The sequence below is a fragment of the Atta cephalotes genome, assembly GCF_000143395.1.
Source record: "Atta cephalotes unplaced genomic scaffold scaffold00033, whole genome shotgun sequence".
NCBI classification, from domain to species: Eukaryota; Metazoa; Arthropoda; class Insecta; order Hymenoptera; family Formicidae; genus Atta; species Atta cephalotes.
Genome location: NW_012130097.1, coordinates 3,543,319 through 3,568,119, shown reverse-complemented (window position 1 = coordinate 3,568,119; position 24,801 = coordinate 3,543,319). Strand labels below are relative to the sequence as shown.

The 24,801-nt window shown below is 31.2% G+C and overlaps 2 protein-coding genes across 2 annotated transcripts; both read left to right on the top strand.

Annotated features, from left to right (window-relative positions):
* Window positions 1-1,028: 1,028 nt before the first annotated feature.
* On the top strand, window positions 1,029-14,904 carry LOC105621425 (ATP synthase subunit beta, mitochondrial). The gene is made up of 7 exons (XM_012202895.1): window positions 1,029-1,137; window positions 2,997-3,212; window positions 4,077-4,340; window positions 4,466-4,809; window positions 5,830-6,055; window positions 12,193-12,422; window positions 14,711-14,904. The coding sequence occupies exons 1-7, from the start codon at window positions 1,029-1,031 to the stop codon at window positions 14,882-14,884; spliced, it is 1,563 nt and encodes a 520-aa protein (XP_012058285.1). The 3' UTR covers window positions 14,885-14,904.
* Window positions 14,905-17,524: 2,620 nt separating this feature from the next.
* On the top strand, window positions 17,525-22,052 carry LOC105621423 (28 kDa heat- and acid-stable phosphoprotein-like). Its single transcript, XM_012202894.1, has 5 exons — window positions 17,525-17,534; window positions 17,658-17,755; window positions 21,331-21,459; window positions 21,569-21,702; window positions 21,836-22,052. Exons 1-5 carry the CDS (start codon window positions 17,525-17,527, stop codon window positions 22,050-22,052), a joined length of 588 nt encoding a protein of 195 aa, XP_012058284.1.
* The last annotated feature ends 2,749 nt before the right edge of the window (window positions 22,053-24,801 follow it).

Here is a 24,801-nt window from a genome sequence, read left to right as displayed (position 1 = left end):
TATATATATATATATATATATATATATATATATATATATATCATATATGCCCATATTCATAATCAGACCTTATATTTAAAGCTTCCTTAAATTTATTTTTAGATACTGTATGAATTATTTCATTGGCTGTTCAGTGGAAAGATAGACCATAGGCTGCATTCCTATTTCATTTCAGTGCAGTATCTAGTAGCTGCCATTTTGTTGGATACTATATGGAGAAGTTCCCAAATGACTGGATATTGGCTAATGACATTACACATTGCAGCTTCTCACACGTATTCTCTCATAATCTAAAACTGTCTGATAAACGTGATGCAATGTCACTAGCCAGTATCCAGTCATTTGAGAATGCTTTTCCGGTACAATATCACAAAGACGGCTATTGGATACTGCACTGAAACGAAATAGGAACGCAGCCTAATATGCCTGCATTCATAGTCAGACTTTGTACTTAAGGCTTCCTTAAATTTATCTTTATGATGCTCAATAGCCAATGAAATAATTCATAGAGTATCTGAAGATAAATTTAAGGAAGCCTTAAATATAAGGCCTGACTATGAATACGGGCAATAGTGCTCTAATTTGACCACGTGACAGTCAATACGTTCAACCTTTCTCACAAGACATTAAAATCAGTCCGATTTTCCATGGGTTTTCCGATATCGTGTTTTGAATTCAAGCCTATTTTCAGACCTCAAGCTTGGTCTTCTTCTTATTTCTCCTCCGTGCTTATAAATGTAGAACTCTACCCGTATCAAGTACACGATGGCTGTGTTCCAAAATTTCCTATCAGTACTGAAAATCTATAGTGCACGTACGTAAACTATAGATTTTTAGTGGCAGTAAATTTTGGAACACAGCTGATGTAAATTGGGCAATAAGCTTTAGTGAAGTTTGAAAGAATCCCAGGCCGCTCTAGGGTGATAAAAGCATTTGGCAACATTGCTGCCCACAGTGATCACATCGGGCGATCAGACCATACTGATCGGCACAGTAGTATTCGATGGTCTTTTGTTAGTCGAGCGAAAATGATCTTAAACGCTGTAACGAAAGCAGTTCCTGCCTCCTTGAGAGTTATTAAACCTTCCCTTTTGCAAAATGAAATCGCTAAAGTATCAGGCGTCCTCGCTATCAACAGTGAGTACATATTTTTCGATTTACTAATGGAATAATCGGCAATTGGCGTGACATACTTTGTTGAAATATTTGTTTGGATTTATTTTTATAATATTCTATGTGAAATCGATAATTCAGAATTATCAACAATTATCTCGTTCATGACAATCGATATATACTGAATTTCTTATGGACCATTGAAAAAAATTATTTGTTGGTTATATAATCGGTAATCGATTGGTGTGAATTCCATTTAACAATATGGCGACTTGTTCTTTTAACTTGTTCTTTTATCCCGTTCATAAAATTCTGCAGGTAAATGTTCAGTGTGATTATAAATGGTGTATTTCTTAGTGTCTTGATCGGGGAGAAATATTTCATTATATAAAATGTTTGTTTTTATAATTTGTTTGACAATTATTTCGAAACAATTGTGGATTGCTGTTCTTTTCTTCAATATTTTTTTCTATTTAATTATATTTTAAAGAGCATATTTCGAAATATATATAAAAATTATTTTGTAAAGGTTTCAAAGAATTAATTTTGATGGTTATATATATGTTTTCATGTTACATAACATGTTTGTTCGAGTTTGCAATGTTGCAAAGTTTTTGGAGTACATTGAAATTAACTTCTTTTAGAACAAATAAAAACATTTAATGTACTTATTTATGGAAACATATATCTATAGATGGAGTTAATTCATATGATTCACATCAGAAAATGTTTTTATCTGAAAGTGTTATTCTAGAATATTTTGTAGAACATTAAAATCTAGATATCGATCATGTAACATTTTCTCTAAGGCGGAAACCTGATAAGTGAAAATTTTTATATATATATATATATGTGTGTGTGTATATATATATTATTTTTTTTTTAATTATTTTACTCTAAGAAAAAAATAGGTCTCTTCACGTTACTTGCACTTTTGGCACTCGACATCTTCGCTTTCTTTTTTTTTTAAGACAAAATATGTATCTCATTTTAAGTGCAAAAATATTTGATGATTTCATGCAACGAACAGATGTTTTTTTTTACATGATTGACCCTCTGATCTTTTCTTAGCAATAATTTGAGCATTACTTATTCCAAAGAAAAGTATTTAATCAATTGTATTTTATCTGTGTTTGATTTTGCAAGTTGGAGGCATTTATTTATTCTTTCATCTCGAAAATCGTTCGGCAACTCGCACCTTTCTGCTACATTATCTCTGCGTTTGATATTAACATTTCGAGAATTAATCGAGCATCCGGATTCAAAGATCAAGCTCGCAGAGCTAATGCAAATTTTCGCGTTTAAATTATCTATTAAATTATCTTAATTTCAGCGATGCGTGTAAACATATACACGATATGACATATACACTAATTAATCATATAAGTGCATATTATACTAGTCAGTACACCATTCTTTGTATTGCCGAAATTAAGATAATTTAATATAAAGTTACTACTGTCTATGCGTACCAAGCTTGATATAAATTAGGATACAAGTGGAAAAAGCTACATTTGAAACTAATTCTAATTCTATTTGAAACAAATTGAAACTATACACAGTATACACGTTCTGTTCCAAATCTGATGATCCAAATCTGAATCATGCACAATGCTATATACTTTATGCATTTCTGTATACGTTTGTGTCAAGATGTGTTAAATATTGAAAAGCACTTGTTTGTCTAAAATATATTATGTAATTATTAATTATCACTGCTGCTATAATTATCACTGAATTTTAACATATCTCACAAAAACTTAACAAAAATTGGTAGATTTTTTTTTATTTTTTGGATGAGTGTACACAATTTCTTTTTACATGTATATAATTATATATAAATTTGTTGAGGTTTAAATGTAAAATTTAATTATCTTAAATAGAAAGAGATTATGCTGCCAAAGCCGCAGCTGTTGCTTCCAAAGGTGGTGCACAAGGAAAGGTAGTTGCTGTCATTGGTGCTGTTGTTGATGTACAATTCGATGATGCTCTCCCACCTATACTTAACGCTTTGGAGGTACAGAATCGTACACCTAGACTGGTACTCGAAGTCGCCCAACATCTTGGAGAAAATACAGTGCGCACCATTGCTATGGATGGTAATATTTTGTGTATATTATTTTTCGCAATGTGTAAGAGATTTACATAAATTTAATTATAGATCTAAAATAGCACTAACAAGTAATACTATCCAACTATCACTTACCAATCTGGATGAAACTATGCACACTTGTTTAACATTATAAAATATTAAACCTATGTTTTTCTATTTTTTTTCAAAATTAATTTTAAGGTTGAAACCTTATCTTGATTTTCGGAGGTTAATTTATCAAGGTTGTTTGGAGGTCAAGTTGATTTTTTTCAATGCTAACTTCAAAAAATAGCAAAAATAAGATGAAAATGAGGATTTAATGAAGCAGCACGGAATAAATGTATAAAGGACATCATTACATAGTTCTTTATTAACTCTACAATTTTTGTCGGAAACATATTTCGTTGCCATCTATATGCTTGGAGTAATTCTTGGCAAGACACATTTTTAGCGATGGTTAAGGGATAGTTTCAACTCTTAAAATTCATTTTGGGGAAAAATAGAAAAACACGGCTTCGATATTTTTCGATGTTAAACAAGCGTGTATAGTGATTGCACACTTTCAGATTGGTGAGTGACAATTGGATAGTGTTACTTGTAAAATTCGCTTCAAACAAAAATAGGTATTTTTCATATTTAATTAAATAGTCTTATCGGTCCTATTTTTGAACATATATTTATTTAAAAATAAACTAATAATATAAAAAGGCTACGAAGGCTACCAAGCTGAATGTTTTTGTTAGTAACTTTTATATAAACAGATCAAAATTGATGACATTGCTTAATTATAGATTTTTTGTGCATAAATATAAGTATAAATATAGTGATTTTGTCGATTCAATAATAAATCACTCTTACTGTTATATTATAGGTACGGAGGGTTTGGTACGTGGTCAAAATGTGTTAGACTCTGGATTCCCTATTCGTATTCCTGTGGGAGCCGAAACCTTAGGTCGTATCATCAATGTAATTGGTGAACCTATTGATGAACGTGGACCTATTCCCACAGATAAGTTGGCCGCTATTCATGCAGATGCTCCTGAATTTGTAGAGATGTCCGTTGAACAAGAAATTCTAGTCACTGGCATCAAAGTCGTGGATTTGCTGGCTCCCTATGCTAAGGGTGGAAAGATTGGTATGATTTGCGATAGTACATAATTTACGATAGTATTAGAGCTTTGAAAATTCAATTGGTTTTGTTTAATAATATTATTGGAATTATTAATTATCTTAATATTATGAAATACTTTAACATAACAGGTCTATTTGGTGGTGCCGGAGTCGGAAAAACTGTACTTATCATGGAATTAATCAACAATGTGGCCAAGGCTCATGGTGGTTATTCAGTGTTTGCTGGCGTGGGTGAAAGAACGCGCGAGGGTAACGATCTCTATCATGAGATGATCGAATCTGGTGTAATTTCTCTCAAGGACAAGACTTCTAAAGTAGCATTAGTTTATGGGCAGATGAATGAACCACCTGGCGCCCGTGCTCGCGTAGCTCTCACTGGTCTCACCGTCGCTGAGTACTTCCGTGATCAGGAAGGTCAGGATGTACTACTATTCATTGATAACATCTTCAGGTTTACTCAGGCTGGTTCCGAGGTAAATAAAAATAATTTATTTAATAAAGGATATTAAATTTCAAGCGGATTTAAATGGCATATTACTTATCTTAGGAATAAGGAAACATCAAGATCATGGAAAAATTTGACTTTGAAATTTTAGGATTTAGATCTAAAAAAAGTGATTATATAGAATTTTTTCAATAAATATACATTTTTTTCAGAATATATAATAGTAATGCATACTGATATTGAAAGTATTAAAAAAACAATGATATGACACTTTTCATGTTTTATTAGAACTGCGTTCTACTTGACATTCATAACGCTCGCTACCATTAGTTATCTTTGCTTTTTTATAAACAATAAGAATGAAATGGTTCAACATGATTAAAAACGTCTAGTAATAATATGTCTGCGTATTCTATTCCTACTATACCTTTGGTATAGAAATTATAAAAAAGTAGTGCTATAGTGAATATAGAAGTTATATCTCTTATTGCATTATATAATTATGATATGTCAATATGTCAAATTGTACGTCTTGCCATATATGTAATACTCCTATATTGCTAGCATAGCCTTTTTTTGGAAGTGGGAGGTATGCGAAGACAATAGAGAATAAGAGATCAGACTTCTCACTTCCATACATGCAGATAAGATTGGTTAGGAAACGCACATTGCGTGTATTGTATTAACCAACATATTTGTACTATTGACTATCTTCAATACACGCATGTGTATTGAAGATTTTAAGTACTATCTAAGTGAGAGATAGATATCGTTTGTATATATGTAGTACTACTATATTGCTAACGCAACTCGAGACCTCGAGGCGAAAACACTACGGTGCAGATGATGTCTATCTCTGAGAGGGCAGGCGTGAGCGTACACGAATGAATTCATCGTAATGTATGTGATACTATTTAACTGAGTACCATTATTTGATGCATTGAAATCCTACATTTTTCTATAAAATATTTTTTTCAAATATCTTATTTTTGAAATGCTTCATCGGTGTGGAACTTTTTGTCACTTTGTATATGATACATGTTTTTAGGTATCTGCTTTGTTGGGTCGTATTCCATCTGCTGTGGGCTATCAACCTACATTGGCTACTGATATGGGTACTATGCAAGAACGTATTACCACAACGACAAAGGGATCTATCACCTCTGTTCAAGCCATTTATGTACCTGCTGATGACTTAACAGATCCTGCTCCTGCTACCACTTTTGCTCACTTGGACGCTACAACCGTATTATCACGTGCCATTGCTGAATTAGGTATGTATCTCTAAATTATACTATTCGCATTACATTGGATTAGTATACATCTAAATACAGTAACATGATGAAATTAACTTTGATAATGAAATAATATATATATATTCTGTACAACCTTGAAAACATTATTGGATATTTAACCGTTTAAACAAAATTTTTTAACCATAATCTAGAGCAATTAGAATTTTTCTGCGAAAAAATTAGCAGCTAGCTAAATTGTTGCATGAACCTTTATTCCATCATTCTAAATGTCTCGTCTCTATCGATGTGACCTCTATTTAAAATTTTATAAGAGAGTCAAAAGTAGAAAAAAAGCAATTTTTCTGCTACGGTTTTGAAGTTTGACCATTTAAAAGAAATACTAATATTCTACTTTGAGATGATGTGGAAAAGAGTGCATTATCTTTCAGGAGTATGATTCTTCAAACTTCGAAGCCGTTAATACACAAAAAAGATTGCTCCTACAAAAAAAGCTCGTAAAATCTTTTTTCGTAGAGAACACATTTTTTAATCTACAAATATCGTAATGACTATTTTTGCTATAGAACAATAAATTTTGAAATATTCGCGAAAAACTGTTCTTTTTTTTACTTTTGACTCTATAAAATTCTAAGCAGGATCACAATGATAGAGACTTTTGAAATATTGTTTAGAACGACGAAATAAAAGGCTATTAAAAAATTTAGTTAGCTGCTAATTTTTCCGCAAATTTGTCATATTTTTGTCTAATTTCTCTAGACTATCATTGTGTCATGGTACACGGGTATGCTGCGAAAATTTTAGAGAAAGTAAAAAGTGAAAAATGTATAAATAAGTAAAAAATGAGTAATACACGAAAAAAATATTTAAAAATCTTTTATGAATGAGAAACTATATTCGATTAAAGTGATTCTTCGTGTCTAATAATTTTTTTATAAATTATACAATTTCCAGTTCAAGCTAACTGTGCACTGATTATTTGTCAGTTTTGAAACACCGTCCTAAATCGAAACTGAGTAATAATATTACAAATGAAATTGACAAATAATTCAATATTATTGTTACAATAAGATTTTAGAAAGTTATAAATAATTTATTGCGAAAAATAATATCTCATAGATATTCGAATCTCTTATATGGGAGATTATATAAAGAAGAAAAATTATTCATAAGAAAAATGATTAGGCAGAAGAACTGCCTTGAATATGGCGTTTTTCATTCATGTGTATAATCTCATCGGTCGATTTCTTACTTAATATTAAAAACTCTTTGTAAAATTGTGAAAATGACTTAAATTTTATTATGTATTTTACTCTCATTTTAACCAAAGCGATATTATAATATTTCTAAAATAATTAGATAAATTAAAACTTTTTCACTGTTTATCTTTTAATAAGAAATCTTTTAATAGAAATTAAAGGCTCATTAGACCATATATTACTAGATAGAACAAAGACCTATAATCCTTGTACATTCGGCTGAAATCGAGAAGATTGATAAGGAGAGATGATGATCGTTGATTGTAATTTGCATGCTCCATACAATTAGATACGTGCGTGCGCGGGATGTTCAAGTTAAATAAAGTGTACTGTTCATCACAAACTAGGGCTGTGGTCTCGCTATAAAGTCTCACTATAAATGCTTTGAAGCGTTTAATGGACCAAATTAGAAGAAAGAATTTTACAAACTGGTCAATTAAAAAACGCTTCAAAGCGTTTTTTAATTTTGCAACATCGCTTTGACCATACCCTAGAAAGCACATTTATTCGTGAATTATGTTTGGTTCTATGAGTGAAAATTATAAATGACAATTTGTGGCAATGCATTGCTATGTTTGCAAAGAAGAAGATCAGGTGTTACTACATATGTGTTTAATTATTTGTGAATATAGTATTAATATACGGAATTTGTAATGTTAGTTTGGAGATTAGGTATCGTAATCTTTAATTATTATAAATAAGTGATAATAAGTATGTCAATTCTTATTCTTCTTATTTTAATGACACCTTAATTTTAATTTCATATATCAGATGTGCTGCAGCTGGTAGCTGTGTGTAATTTGTTTGCGCGCGTATCTCTCTACAGTCATGCGCATTACCAATTATGATCATTATCTATTCTTCTTTGTCATCCTACTCGGCTTCACTTTCAAGAGACTATTGCCTGTATTCATAGTCAGACCTACTTAAGCCTTCCTTAAATTTATCTTTAGATGCTCAGCAGCCAGTGAAATAATTCATACAGAATTCGTATCTGAAGATAAATTTAAAGAAGCCTTAAATATAAAGCCTGACTATGAATATGGGCATATACTCTGTCTAGTAATATATGATTTAAGGGTCCATTATGATTGAAGTTGGATTTTTGATGCTTCAGTAATTCAATGTGAATTTCTACAGTGGGAAACAGGGATAGCCTGGCAAGCGCGCCGTCCGAGCTATGAAGACTTACGGTGGTGTGCGCGGCGCGAGGCGCTTGCCAGCCAATCCCCAACTCCCAAGACCCGCGCGCCAAGTGATCGGTAGGCATATACACTTCGCAGTAGTAGGCCAGACGAGCGTATTCGGCTATCTCTAAGGATTAATATTTCATTAATTGGAGAAATTTATAAAATAGTAGAGGACTTTTTGACTCAGTTTAGTCCGCTCTACCTGTCCATGAAATATTTGGCGATTATTTCCAGACACCCTGTATATATTTTATATACAGGGTGAAGAAAAAGTATGGAAACCTTGAAAAATCTCAAAAAATATAAGTTTTATAGAAAAAAGTTTCAAATAAAAGTTGTAGGATTTAAAAAGGTCTATTCAATAGTCTCATCATTTGACCCTAGCTGATGTCGTTGAGGTCAAGTCAAAGTCACCTTGAATTTTTTAAATGGACCATTCTATTTTTTATTGCATTTTTATTCTTTTAATCCTTCTCAATATATCTTTCCAAAGCACTACAATTTTATTCATTTTAGGTCAGTCGTTTCAAAATTATTGAGTATTTTATAGTAAGAAGTAATAGAACCCGAAGACAAGGTCGGAATATGATCCAGCCAACTAAGGCAAGATCGAAGGATGATCTAAACTGTTAGATCATCCTTCGATCTTTCCTTAGTTGGCCGGATCATATTCACTCTCAGTCGTTTTCACGGCTGCTCACTCTCAGTTGTTTTCGCGGTTATTCATTCTCAGTTGTTTTCACAGCTGTTCATTCTCAGTTGTTTTCATGGCTACTCACTATCAGTTGTTTTCACGGCTGCTCACTCTCAGTTGTTTTCACGGCTGCTCACTCTCAATTGTTTTCATGGTTGCTCATTATTAGTTGCTTTTAAAATGCTGCACCTACTGAACGAATATCTCTTTTAATGATGAGAGAATGGGGAGACAGACTAAGGTCATACAATGATGTTAAGCAGCTCTTCAATGCAAAATTTCGGAATGAAAATATAAGTATCTCGAAATCTACGGTTCACAAAAGATTTATCAGATGTTTCGAAGAAATTGGTGGTATTAAAAATCGTTTAAAAACAGCAACAAATCCCGAAAAGTCATTGGATATTTTGCAATCTTTTGTGGAGAATCCACATATTTCTATTCGCAGAACAGCTCAAGAACATCAAATAGATCAGAAGTGTGTAATATATTAAAACAGAATAAGTTCCATCCATATAAAATTCATCTAGTGCAAGAGCTAAATGAAGATGATTTTAATCGACGTCTAAAGTCTTTTGTGAATTAATGATGGAAAAAATAAATGCAGAACCTGATTTTATTTATTAACTTTTTTTTTTTTTTTTTTTTCCCAAACGAAGCAATGTTTCAACTTAGTTAACGGTAATGTCAATCGATAATTGTAGATTTTGATCGGATACAAATCCTCACTGAAATTTCATACTCAATATCAGCAGAAAGTAAATGTTTGGACATCTTAAATAATATTTTGATAGGTCTATTCTTTATTGAAGGGAATTTAAATACTGCAATATACGAGGATATGAGAAACCAAATAGTTTCTGCGAGGACTATAATTGATGAAAATATTGAGAACACTTAGTACAGTATGATGCTGCGCCACATTATGGAAGAAATATCCATTATTATTTAAACGAAGTCTTTATTGAACGATAGGGAGGAGAGGTCCAATTGAGTGGCCAGCTCAATCGCCAGACCTTTCACCTCTCGATTGTTTTCTATGGGGCTACCTGAAAAGTAAAGTTTATACGACAAAATATACATGATTTACGTCATCGAATCCTTGATGAAGTTGTGTTCATTCCCAGGGATTAGGAACGCTGTTTCAGGATTTTACAATCGGCTAGCACACTGTCAAGCTGTGAATGGTAAACATTTTGAAAATTTATTATAAATTTTTATTATAAATTTAAAGATAAATCATCCTCTGACCTTGCCTTAGTTGGCTGGATCATCCTCCGACCTTGCCTTAGTTTGCTGAATCATATTCCGACCTTATCTTCGGATGTCTATTACTTCTTACTGTAAAATACTCAACTTAATAACTTTGAAACGGCTGATCCAAAATAAATGAAATTATAGTGCTTTCAAAAGGTGAAGGACTATAAGAATGTGCAATAAAAAATAGATGTTCCGTTTAAAAAATTCAAGGTGACTTTGATTTGATCTCAACGACGCCAGCCAGGGTCAAACTGATAAGATTATTGAATAGTCCTTTTTAAATCCTACAACTTTCATTTGAAACGTTTTTCTGTAAAACTTATATTTTTTGAGATTTTTTAGAGTTTCCATACCTTTTCCTCACTCTGTATACATGTATTCCACGAAGTAAGAGGAGAGGAAAACTCTGTGAAGAAAAATGGGATTGGTTTTGGCGCCGAATTGGAAGGAAAAGAATAACTTGCCAATTTAGACGCCATTTGTAATATCAATCTTATCTCACTTTATTTGCCAGCTTTATTGATGTCTCCCAGCCCTGTGTTTTATATCTTTGTGCGTTACAATAATGAAATTGCAAAGATGTCATGTTGGATTCGTGGATGTAAAGAAAGAAAAAAAGATGCTTCAGAAAAGAGAAATAACCTGTTTAAATTTCTTGCACAATATTTTTTATAATTGTAAAGATACGGTAAAGTCATCTGTAATGTCTGTATGTAATGCTGTTGTATTTTATTAAATGAAAATGAACATGAAAGTATCCGAATAAAAAAAACTTCCTCACAATTAAAAGCACAAATCGAAGAAACAAATATGTGCCTGTACAATTGGAACAGCTGACTGATTTTTTTACAAGTGGCGTCTAAATTAGTAAGTTATTCTTTTCAGCAGGCTCCCTTTCAATTCGGCGCCCAAACCAATCCACTTTTTTTGCTCATGCGGTATCAAGTTGAATCTCCTCCCTTCTTACTTCATGAGACATGCATACATACATACGTATTTGTAATCATTTTGAACTGCGCGCCGAAATTTTCCGACTTAAAAACGCAAATAAACTACTAAAATAATATCACAATTAAATTTTGATGTTCAATAAGTATCTATTAAAAAAATTTATTAAAGAAATCATTAAATATGAAATACTCAGCTCATTTTAGACTCAATTTATGATCTGTCAACAATGGGAATAATATAACGTAATAAGCAGTGAATCATAATCGATTATCCTCATATTTAACTGTAATTAGTCAATTTCTTACGATTTGCCACATCTTATTATTCCCATTGCATAGATGACCTTTAGAGATAAAGAAACAGTGGACATTAACAATGAACAAATTACTATTTGTCTTAAATTACTATTTGTCTTCGGGACTCTGCCATTGTCTTCTACACAACTAGTAGCAACAGTAACGCAATTATTCAGATTCTAACCAATTATATTAAATTGACAAATAAAGTTTAAAACATGTAAAATAACTGTAAAAATAACTGAAATAGATACTAATTATTAAAAGAAATATAATTAAGTTAAGTTGCAATTACAGTTGAAAAAGAAGAAACAAAATTAAGTTAAAGTTATTGAAAAAAAAAGTAATTCTAACTGTAACTTACAAGTTGTTAGTTATAAATAACTAATTACTTTCCAACCCTGTTTTTTAATATGTACTAATTTAGTGTAATGCAAGATTGAATTTGCTATCTGAAAATTATCTATTGTATCACAGTCAATAATTCTTTGAGTATGTATTTGAGTAGGTATTTATCCAGCTGTCGATCCTCTTGACTCCACATCCCGTATCATGGATCCCAATGTTATCGGCACAGAACATTATAATATCGCCCGTGGTGTACAGAAGATCCTACAAGATTATAAGTCGCTACAGGATATCATTGCAATTTTGGGTATGGATGAATTGTCAGAGGAAGACAAGCTGACAGTTGCACGTGCGCGTAAAATCCAAAGGTTTTTGTCCCAGCCATTCCAGGTGAGAGAAAACATGATACATTGTAGGTGTGTTGAATGTTTAGGTAGTCTTGGCTTCTTTCATAATACTCTCAAACATCAATTGCGCTTTAACATTTGAAATAAATAAATGTTAAACAAGAATGACATAATTATATTATGTCATAGCGTTGCGAGTACAAAGACGTTATATACTCTCTTTCACTAACCCCGATTAACGTTAATCGATTAATTCTATCCACGATTGTCAACGTGAGAACTAAATACAGAAGAAGAGAAAGGAAACGTTCTGATACATTAAATTGTTGTTGGCACTTCTGCGAGTGCTTTTGATCGATTAATTTAATCAGAAGTTGGTGAAAGAGGCTCATAGAATAGGAAAACCAGCCAATAATACATGAACAGATATAAAGAGGGCTTGTATTCTGTAATTGTATGTATTCATTAACGACAGATGCACAGCTGTTTTGTTATATAAAATATCTACGCAACTTTTTGTAACTCGTTATACAGTCGTTATGAGCACATACAGAAGAATGCAGACAAAGGTCGTTCAAACCTTAGATATCCAGACAGTTGATACACGAAAAATGACAGAAATTGCCATATTATTTGTGATCCAGAAATCACGTATGTGCGTGCGTGCGTGCGGAAGGCGGGCGAGCGAACGAGCACGCACAAAGTGTCCCACAATTACCTCCTGTCTTTTTAAAAGACGGGCGATTTCTGAGACGAAAATATCGAGGCTATAATAACTTTTAATAGCAATTACTAACGGATATGATATTTCACACACTCAGACATGATGGTATAACAAGTGATAGACAGGATTGCCACAGATCTGAAAACTGAGAAAAGTCAGGGAAATTGAAATTGGTCGTGGAAAGTCGAGAAAAGTCAGGAGAAAATGTAAAAATAAAATTTTGAAATTTCCTCACAATTTCTTTAAACTATTCCTATTCCAAATAATCGTTAAAATTTTTTAAGTATTATATCTGATAAATTTATTATTATTTATGGGCAAATATGTTCAAAACTCGCTCACTTTAACAATTTTAATAAAATTAAATTAAAATTTTATAATAATTTATATTTTACAGTATTTTTATTTGATCGTTATAACTGTGCTCTTTTTTAATAATACAAATTTACAATACTAATTTATTTTTTGTTGGTTTGAATTTGCACGCAAAATTTTATTATGCTACTAAGCTTCTTTTGCGTTACTTTTTTAATAATATAAGCTAGTATTCCTATTATCTTTCGTAGAATCCTTGATTTTTTAAAATTTACATATTTTAAATTGGTCATGGAAAATTTTTCATTTTCATCTGGAAAACTGGAAAGGTCAGGGAATTTAAAATTTCATTTTCTGTGACAACTCTAGGATTCAAGTAAATAAGGTGTGCATATTTAATTACTACACCCATTAGAGCTTGACTTTTTATTCCGCAATTTTTCGACAGATTTTGTTTCAATACAGCTGCTACGATAATGAAAATGAGTTTCATTCATAATAAATAATCATTACTATTTGTAATATGACAATCTTTTATACAATATATCAACATTACTACTTATTACTTATCAATTATTTATTTTTTAATACTTATTGTAGTAAAAAAACTTGAAGAATGATAAAAGTATAAAAATTAATTAAATTACATGAAAACATGTAGGCATACATTAAAATTAATAGAGAGAATGAATCGATGTCATTTTGATAATTATTCGAATTAACAGACATCGCGCTGATGACACCTTGACTTTGACATATGTTGTCAAGATCATAACTCTCAATGACCTTCAAAAAATTTTAGATTATATCGATTATTTTATGATTCTTGCGTTATGATATTTCGATTTCTGATTTATTTAATACGGCTGTAATATTTCAAATCACAATCAGCTCATCTATTACGCATTGAATGATTCTAATGTAAACATAAAGTTGCTGCAAAATGTATGTACATTTGTCTGAGAATTTTTCAACGAAAAAAAAATTTTTTAATTAATTTAATTATTTGTTAATAACTTTTTAATGGATAACAAGCAACGGCTAAAATCTCTTAGAGGTCACTCAGGGTCAGATCCTTGACAACATATGTCAAAGTCCAGATCATCAGAGAGCTCTCCCCCAATTGGTATATTTTATATATGGTGGGATTGAAATCTTGAACACATCTGACGCAATGTAATATAATAATAATTTAATAAGCAATTTATCTAAATTTTTTTTAGACTTTACCTAAATTCAGTACTTTATTCAATAATGTGATGTGTATTAAAAAGTCGATTATAATATTTTAGGTTGCTGAGGTGTTCACTGGTCATGCCGGCAAACTAGTACCATTAGAAGAAACTATCAAAGGATTCCAGAAGATTTTGACTGGAGAATTGGATCACTTACCGGAAGTAGCATTTTACATGGTTGGTCCGATTGAGGAAGTAGTAACAAAAGCGGAAACATTGGCCAAACAATAAATTAATTTAGTCATCTCAAATTATTAACATTTTATTTGGTCATCATTCATTCGCAAAAGCAATCTTCTATTACATAGTTGGCACAAATTGGATAATGCGGTTTTAACTATCTTGGTCAAAATTGATTTTAGGTACTTATTCCCCCTCCCCTCCTCTCTCTCTCTCTCTCTCTGATCAAAATGTAAATTTTATTTTGCTGTTATTGTGTCAAAATTTACTACCAGCGCTGAAAATACTACAATTTACATTACGTGCACTATGGATTTTCAATACTGGCAATCAATTTTGAAACATAGCCATTATAACATAGTTTTTAAGCTAATCCAGTCCAGAATTAAAATAAGATAAAAGAATAAAAATTAGATCTAATTCAGAAAAACATTTTATTAGATATTAAATAATAAGTTGAAACAAAATGAATTATTGTTATTGCATATATAAAAACAAAATAATATATATTTTTAAAAGGTCTATACATTTTCAACCTAATTCTGGCAGCAAAAAGATTAAGGCAGGTAATGAGGATCTATAATCTTTTTAAAATTTCTATATTGCTCTATAATTCATATTCATTTTCCAAAAAAGTAATATTTTCATAGAAACGTCAAAATAAAGCTTTAACAGAATTTTAAGAATCCATGAGTATAGTGTTGCTACACAACGTGTAGCACATACGTGAAAAAGTGATTCGTCTAACAATTGATTGATGACTGACACTATACTATTATGGCTACGTTCCGATATTCCCAATATTAAAAATTTATAGTATACGTTACATATACTATAGATCTTTAATACTAGCAGTGGATATTGGGACACAGCGTTCAAGGCGAGAAGAAAAAAAATTAAAGCTGGAAACTCGTATATACATAAGACATCTGATGAGTTTGCGATCAAAATAAAAATAAAAAACCTTTAAAAACAAAAATACACTTTAATTAATGATTAGAATCAATTTTGACCGGTTAAAACCAACAGTTTTGATCACTGGCTAAGTCAAAACAAAAAAGTAGTCTTTTGTCAATCCTGCCTTCTAATTAAATTTGTATTCTCGATTCATTTTTATTCCATCCTTAAATGAAATATAACTGAACAAATACTAAAAATGTTTGAGAACATAAAAGAGAAGCGAAAAAATATAAAAATTAAACTCTTATCAAGAAATATTACTGCAATAAATTTATTAAAGTTTTACTTTGAAAGGATGCTTCATTTTTACTTTCTTTTTACAAAAACGCTTATTAGAAATTATTAGAAAACCAAACATGAATATATTCAATCAAAATTTACATTAATATATACTACTTCCAGACTTTCTCTGTAGATGTGATTGATATGAACATGTCATTAATTAATATCATATAATCACAATGTATATGTTAGATATTAATAAAGTTTTTAAAAAAATGATATTCATTATGCAATATTATGCATATACGAAATATATCTTTCAATAATTTTCAATTTAAGCAGTGAAAAAATAATACAATATATTATTGAAAATCTAACACAATATCGTAAATATACAAGTAAATTTATAATAAAATTCTTTTTTTGTATTGATAGGAGAAAAGCATGTTCATAATCATTTTTCTTCGTCAATGATAAGATTTTACTGTAGCCCTTGTTGGTTTTAAACAAGTTTACTTCAATATACAAACAGAGTGCACAGCTTAATAATAAAGAAAATGCTCCCAAAGACCGAAAAGAAGAGTAAGTGATTAAAAAAAGCAAATTAACACGATCACTCAATAATTTCGACTTCATATCGCGTTAACATTTACCTTATATAACAACATTCAGACGATTATCTTATCAGTCAAAATTAATCATTGATTGTTCCAATTTATATCCTTTTTTAATATCTAAAAAAAATGAATTCATGAATTTTGTAATATTTTTTCTACAATTTTAATACGCTTAATATATCTTCAACTTAATTAGTCATAGAATATATCATATGTAACTAAAAGTTTATAAAATCTTTCATATATGTGTATAAAAATAGTAAAAAATCTTATCTGTTAAAACTGAAATCCTATATGATTAAAAAATCATTATAGAGAATCCTTTTTGAGGATTCAACTTATTCTCCATTGTTCCATATTTAATGACTTTCTGAATGCTCATTCTATTGGTAGAGTGTTTTTCTTATAAATTTACTTCCTTGTGATATGGTTTTACAACAAAATTTCTACGATCCGAGATAAAAACGATCATTAAATTTATATAATAAATAAGAAAGTGACTTCACTTGAAAAAAAACTTCAATTTCATTTTTTACAACTACATATGTGGATGTAGTACAGATATGAACCACATCCACTTTTGACGATACGATTTTATCGACAGTATTAAAAAATAGATGTAGTCCCGTAGTTGCCAAACCGAAAATGGATGTACTGGCGGTAATGTACGGGCAATTTCGATGATAATAGGAAAAAGACCGGCATAGCCTCTCTCAGGTTTCTCTCCGACTATGGTTTAGCTCAGTGAATCTTTGATGTAGTTCGATAAGGCGGCTTATGAAATTCGTATTTCTTTTGGTAATGTGACATATATAATCTGCGAATCGGAAATTTTCATAGTTCTTACGATTTTTAATCATTACTGTGATTTGCGCTATTATTACGAACTACGATGCCGCGAGGTAAGTATTCTTTTACATGTGCTCCTTTCTAGTCTCTGTCTTCTTAATTCATCTCATGTTCCGCGTTCCTTTGAGGAAAATGATTTCTGTATTCTTCGTTACTAATCGCTCTTTATCGCGCAGGAAAATTCGTAAATCACAAAGGCAGGAACAGGCACTTCACAAATCCAGAAGAATTAGAGGAGCAACGGCGCCAGGAAGAAAAAAAGCAACAGTGGAGAGTTAGTATTTTTAGGTTAATTGATACGAAACTATTTAGTATAGATATTGACCTCTTTTAACTCAATATTGGACCAATATTACTGGATCTGTTTTTTTGTCATATGATAAATTTTTCAAACCTGTTAATTGACTATATAATAAAAAAAAATCCGAGATCCTCTCTATCTTGCCAATTAACTTGAAAAATTTATCATAGGACAAATGTCTACAGAATGGAGAAGTCTTCGGATCTCTCTATTACCCTTACATGAATCCATTTTTTGCTTAGTTTATGCTTCTATTTTAACCTTAAATTCATCCTAAAATTTATCCAATAGGGTTACCAGTTTTTTAATTGGTCTTAATTGAAATTTGTAATTCATTGGCTGAATTTTAGGATTTTAGGATTAAGATCAAGACATAAATTAGGCATTTGTCATAAAACAAATTTTTCAAGTCTGTCGATTAGTTATAGAACAAAGAGGCCTAAGATCCTCTGTCTTGCAGCCAATACAAACTTGAAAAATTTGTCGTGACAAAAAAAACAGACGCACATAATATTGGCCTTACACTTGGTAGGGTGCTATTTTATTTGTATTTTTGTCGTACAACAAATTTTCCCCCTTGAAGCAATAAAATTTTTGTTTCAAACATTTTTGCCTGTAATTTATAGATTTTGAGAAAATCAACTGGATAAATTAAAATGGTCCACTCTATATATGCGGTATGTACAAAAAGTCTTGAAATATCTTGAAAAGTAAGCATTTTTGAGAAAAATGTTTCAGACAAAAGTTATAAAGTTTAAAAATATCTATTCACTAATCACATCCGTTTGATTTTGGATGACATCGCCAAGGTCAGATCAAATCGATTTTTTTAAACAGTGTACCCTATTTTTGATGCCAGAACCTAATAGCTTAATGTTAAGAGCTTTTTAAAACATTATAATAAAATTATTTTTCAAGTACTTTTCAAATTATAAAATTTGGAATTTACAGTACTATCGATATTAGCATTATTCGTCCAATCGACGCGTCAATTAATTTTGTTATAGTGTTTTGAAAAGCTCTTGATATCAGCTATTGGATGTTTCTGGCATCAAAAATAGAGTATGAGGTTTAAAAAAATCGATTTGATCTTACCTTGGCGCTACCTAAAATCAAACGGATGTGATCAGTAAATACATCTTTTTAAATCCTATAATTTTTATCTGAAAACATTTTTCTCAAAAATGCTTACTTTTCAAAACATTTGAAGAGAGACTTTTGTACACCTTGTTTGTACGTGTGCGTGCGCGCGCGCGCGCGCGCGCGTGTGTGTGTGTGTGTGTGTGTGTAAAATACACACACATGTTTTTTGCTAATAATTTTTCAACGGACAATAAATGCCATAAAACTTTTTGAATGTTTTATAACGGATTTCTACTTTTATTTTTTTTAATGTATCTATACATATAACTGCAGATTACAAATTTTATGCAAGATATATAATTTCATAAATATTTTTCTATTAGGATAAAATTCATTCTTAAATTAGTTGACATCCTGTTTATTTATAACTGATATAGAATATTTAATATAGCAAATTAAAATATAAAAATTATTATAGTAATATGGAAAAGCTCCCAGAGCATATATCATAGAATTGTTCGGATTCTAATCGGAATTATTCCGTTGTTCCTAGGAAACACAATAAAAATCTAGGAAGTGAATAAATAATTTCACATATACAATCAGAATTATTCCGATTTATTCTATAACAAGTACCCTATCCCTGACAGATGTCCCTGTCTGATAGTGAAAATCGATTGACTTGTAGGAGTAAAAATATTCGATACGTACTTTTTTATTAGCAGTCAAACATATTTAAAGGGTGAAATCCTACTGAATGTATCTTTCCAAATTTGCCAAAATATATATATCTCTATTTTCTGAGTAATGAAAAATTTTTGAACAAATTTTGTTCACGAACAAATTTTGTTGCTTTCAAATCCGAACCCTTCGAAGCTCGGCTCTCTGACCATTCTACTCCTTACTACGACAAAAAACATTCCCGTTATATAGTTCTCAGAATCAATCTTTCGGCTTCTGACAAGAGAATGCTCCAAATTGTAAAAGTGATATAAAAAAAAACTAACGTCAAAAGAACACATTTGAAATAGGTATTCTAGGAAATAAAATCTTGGAATCCTATTCTGTATCCCAGTTGAGCAAAAATATATTTGGCCACAATTTGGACACAAAATATCTCGAGAGCAATGCATTTTTTTTTAAATATTTATTATAATAAAACCCACAGATTGAATTTTTTATTAGTCTCGAAATTTCAAAATAAATAGCTCACCTGATGGCCCTCTTTAAATTTTATTTGAAACGTTTTTTCTCCTCTTCCAAAAATGCATTATTCCTGAGATATTGTGTTTAAATTGGTAAACATACTGATCAGGAGAGATCGCTCCGATGATCGCTCGAATAACCTCCAAGAAGTTTTAGGTTCGTTATCCGTTAAAAAGTTATTAATAAAAAAGTTTAAGAAATAACATCCTATTTCTGCTTTGTACAATATTAAGAACTACTCCGCATTCTCGACCTGTCTAGGAGAAAGTCTCAGACTTTCCACGCGAAACAAAATCCATTCCCTTGTCTCGTGCGACTCTAGGCAAAGGGGGAGATCGGATGCAATTCGCTTCGTGTGGAAATCGTGAGCTCCTAGACAGGGAGGAGAGATAAGGTGGAATTTGCTTTGCGTAGAAAATCCCTCAATAGAAAATCCCTCAACATCCCTCAATAGAGAGCATATAGAGTAGTTTTTAATATTGCGTATAGCAGAAATAAGACATTATTTCTTATTTCTTAATCTTTTTTTATTAATAACTTCTTAATGAATAACAAGCGACAGCTAAAAATCACATCTTAAAAATCACTCAAGATCATATAACTTTAACAACATCAAGGTCAAAATCATCGGAGAGGTCTCCTCCGATCAGCATTAGCCAGAATAATTATTTCAAACGTGATCTCTTGATTGATAATGTTAATTTTTTTATCACTTTTACAATTTGGAACGTTCTCTTCTGAGCAAAGTATAATAGTGTAATTTCGTAAATATATAAAATATATAGAATTTTAATATCTATCCACTGATGTAAAAATTAACCAGGTGCGTATGTGGCACTCTCAAATTCGCACGTAAGCAGGAGATGGATGTCGTATCATGACGCGGCTCCGGAGAGAGACGTTCTGGGGATTATTCCCGCAATTCGGCGTATGTCCTCTTGAAATACATACATATATACATTTTATACCTTTACAAAATTACGCTGTCATGCTTCGTTCGAAAAACATTACAGCCAAAAAACATAAATTTGGTCACTCTTTTCGAGGATTAATTTCTCCTTGAATATTTAGTTTAATTGCCGATAAAAAAATACGCATCAAATATTTCTCCTCTACAAACCCACGAAATTAAAATCGGAGAGAAAATCTGGGAGCATTTCCTTGTAAGTGAATTTTATTCCTAGGTAAGAATAAACTTATTTATTGTCTTTTACATTATATTCTACTGAAAACCAAGTTAATTTTCCTTTATTTTACAGAAAAATAAAGGGCAGGAGAGTTCGAGTGAGGAAGAAGATGATGAGGAGACTAAAACGAGTGGAGCCAATAGGTCAAAAAGTAGCACCACAGATAGCAACAGTGAGTCAGAATCAGAATCGGAAACAGAGGTATCTATATACGTGTGTATGCGCAAGATTAAAAAAGATCTTTTGTACACAGTTACATAAATAAAGTATTGTGTTCTAATTTATTTCATTAATTATTCTGTTCTTATAGGGAGGAAAAGCAAAAGGTGTAGAGAATTTAATTCAAGTAGAAAATCCAAACAGGGTACAAAAGAAAACAAAAAAATTATCTCAACTGAATCAGTCGTTAGACACTGCAAAACCAGAACTATCTCGAAGAGAGCGGTATGTGTATGATTTGATTGTAATCATAATGTTTTGATGATATTTTTTGAAAATCTATCCTTACGATCATATCTTATCACTTATATCAGTCTCATCAATATTGAAAATTGATTTATGTGATTCTAATTTTCAGGGAACAATTGGAAAAACAAAGAGCCTATGTGAATTATCAAAAATTACACGCAGCCGGTAAAACGGATGAAGCTCGAGCGGACCTAGCACGATTGGCTATAATTAAACAGCAACGAGAAGAGGCGGCAAAACGACGAGAGGAAGAGAAAAAGCAAAAAGAAATGGCGCAACAAAAGAAGACAGAGCTAACACAGAAGGCGCTCGGAAAAAAGTCTTAGAACATTACGATGACTAATTGCCATAAACTTCTATAACTAGATTGCTGACTTCAATTATTTTATATATGAGATCTGTTTTCTATAGCTGAACTAGTATACACTTTTGGAACTTGAAGTGAGATAGGTATATGTTTGATACTTGTCGAAAGTGAGAAAGAGAGTTACAGTTTAGTGCAAGAACAGAAAACAGACCAATGATAGAAAAAAAAACAAAAATAATACTGAGAAGTCTCTGTCGGTCACTCATGCTTATGTATATGTAAGATTGGTACAGACTTTTGGATAACGCATAATACATAAAATATAAAAGAATTAACTAAGAGTTTAACTCAGAGTTCTTCATTTCATGAAAGAAAAGATTAAATGGATTACTTTTCTTATATATTATGCATTAAGGCTCCTGAGTATTCAGCCAAGAACTCTCGTTGACGACAGCGATACAGAATTAGAATGGTGACCTGGCGAAATCGATAGCCACACACAAGCACGAGTACATGTATGTACATGTATTTTCGATGCGCCGAAAGCGAACACATGTATGTACATGGGCTGGTATTTATGTGTGCATGCGTGCGTGTGTCACAGTGCCTCGCTACGATAAATGGCTAAACTTAGAGGTGTGGAAAAGTGTGACATTTTAATGATGAAATTTGTGCATGCCATTTCGTTATTATTTGCTTAATTGTGAAAATGTGACTTGTTTCGTATTTATAAAAGTCCTAAAAATGGGCAGAAACTATCTTAGAATTTTATACGTAAAAGCATATATTTCACTTATTTTAACAACTGTTAAACCATATGTTTCTGCCCGAATGTAGGCTCATTTTACCTACCTTTTACGATTATTTATTGACTATCAAGGGAGAAAAAGACAATTTTTGTCCATTTTTATTTAGTATTTTAAAGCGATCTCGTCATTTAGATTTGTCCAAATGTCTTTATTTACAAATGGCATGCAGCATAAATTAATGTGTCATTTGTCGTCTATGCCGTCGCGATTCCAACATGACCGCCGCGACTACTCAGGAGTCTTAAGATGCATTTTTCAGGAGCCGCTCAAACCACCGTTTCAAAAAAGATTGAACGTGATGACGCTTTTGTGAACTATTAAGCGACAACTTTATATTAGGAATGTGATTTACTTTGAAGATTTTTCTCAAAAACATTTATTTAAACAATATATCGTAACACAATGTATATGTAAACATTTAATAACTGTTGTACGATCAACATTTAATTCTCTGGCTAGTTCTGAAGTGGATAGTGTTAGATTTTCATTCAATAATGCTTGCAAATCTACATTTTTACACCAGCTTTTGTCGTTAATATTGAAATCACCACTTTTGAATCGACAGAACCAGTATATGTCTTAGGATGCAGTCCACTTGACGCTACAAACGCTTTGGAAGCATTTGACTGATCAGTCAGAAGAAAAAATTTCATTAATTAACTAATCAAAAAACATTTTGTTTGAAAACATTTGTAGCATCAAGTAAACCGTAGTCTATTTGATGAAACAACATAAGTTTTTATCAGAAAGAAAGAGGGCAGATCAATCTGTATCTCTTTCCATTCAACAGTGCAATGGGAGAGAATGAGAGAAAGATCATCTTTTGGTCATCTTTTGGTCCCTCTCCCTCATTATTGTTGATTTGAATACTATTTATAACGAATTCGATTGAGCGCACATAAAAGCCGTCGTACACAAAATAACGTAAAGATATGTTTATACATAAACATAGAAATCGATTAAATCCTGAATACTTGATACATTTTATTGTATTATTAGATAAAATGTGTATTTTATAATTCGAAATATTTGCACTTCACTTTTATACTCAAATTAAATCAGTGTACAATGGCTTTAATATGTACTAGTTTTTCCAATTGAATTCGCCATTAAATATAGTTCGCAGTGCATTTTCTATATCTTTGGCTTGGCATCAAACATGGTAACGAAATAATCAGTTTGGTATGGTCTAGTAATAGAAGTTTATGTGCTAATTGCATAACTAATTTATCACAATATATTAATATTAATATATCCGAAGATTATTCCGATTGTCAAATCTTAATAAAATGTGGTAAACTGGTTCATATAATTGCTATATACACGTTTTATGATATGTTAATGTCATTGTTTATATAAATACAATGAATTATGCAGTCTTTATAAACATGTCAATTTTGTTAAGCGTCGGCACAAGATAAAGTTCCTAGAAATCGCTAGATTCCTTCTGATTGATGTCCACACAATAGCGCTATCAATTAAAGTAAAAGTGGGTACGTACATATGATTTATTCGCGTTGCTTGAAATTTCCGAAAAATTTTGCACTTAAAATGAGAAAGATAAATATAAGATGTCCCATTTTAATTGTCCACTTCAAATATCTCTTGAACAGTATTTTAGGGAAAAATGTTATAGACAAAAGTTTTATATAATTTCAAGGAAAATCTAAGAAGGTACCATGGTTTGACTTTAGATGGCAAGGTCACTTTTTTAAAATGGAGCTTTCCATTTTTCATTACATACTCTAGTAGCTTACCCCGAAGAGCTTTTTAAAACACTATAATAAAATTCTTTTAAGTATTTTTATTAAGCATTATAAGATTCCAAGTGCTCTTCAGAGATTAGAGGTTATATAGTCAGGATATCGCATAGGTTTAAGCCTATTCTACAACGTGTTCTTTGTTTCATTTTTCTTGCTCTTTATCTCTTGTTTTCTTCTCTCTTTACGTTTATTGACT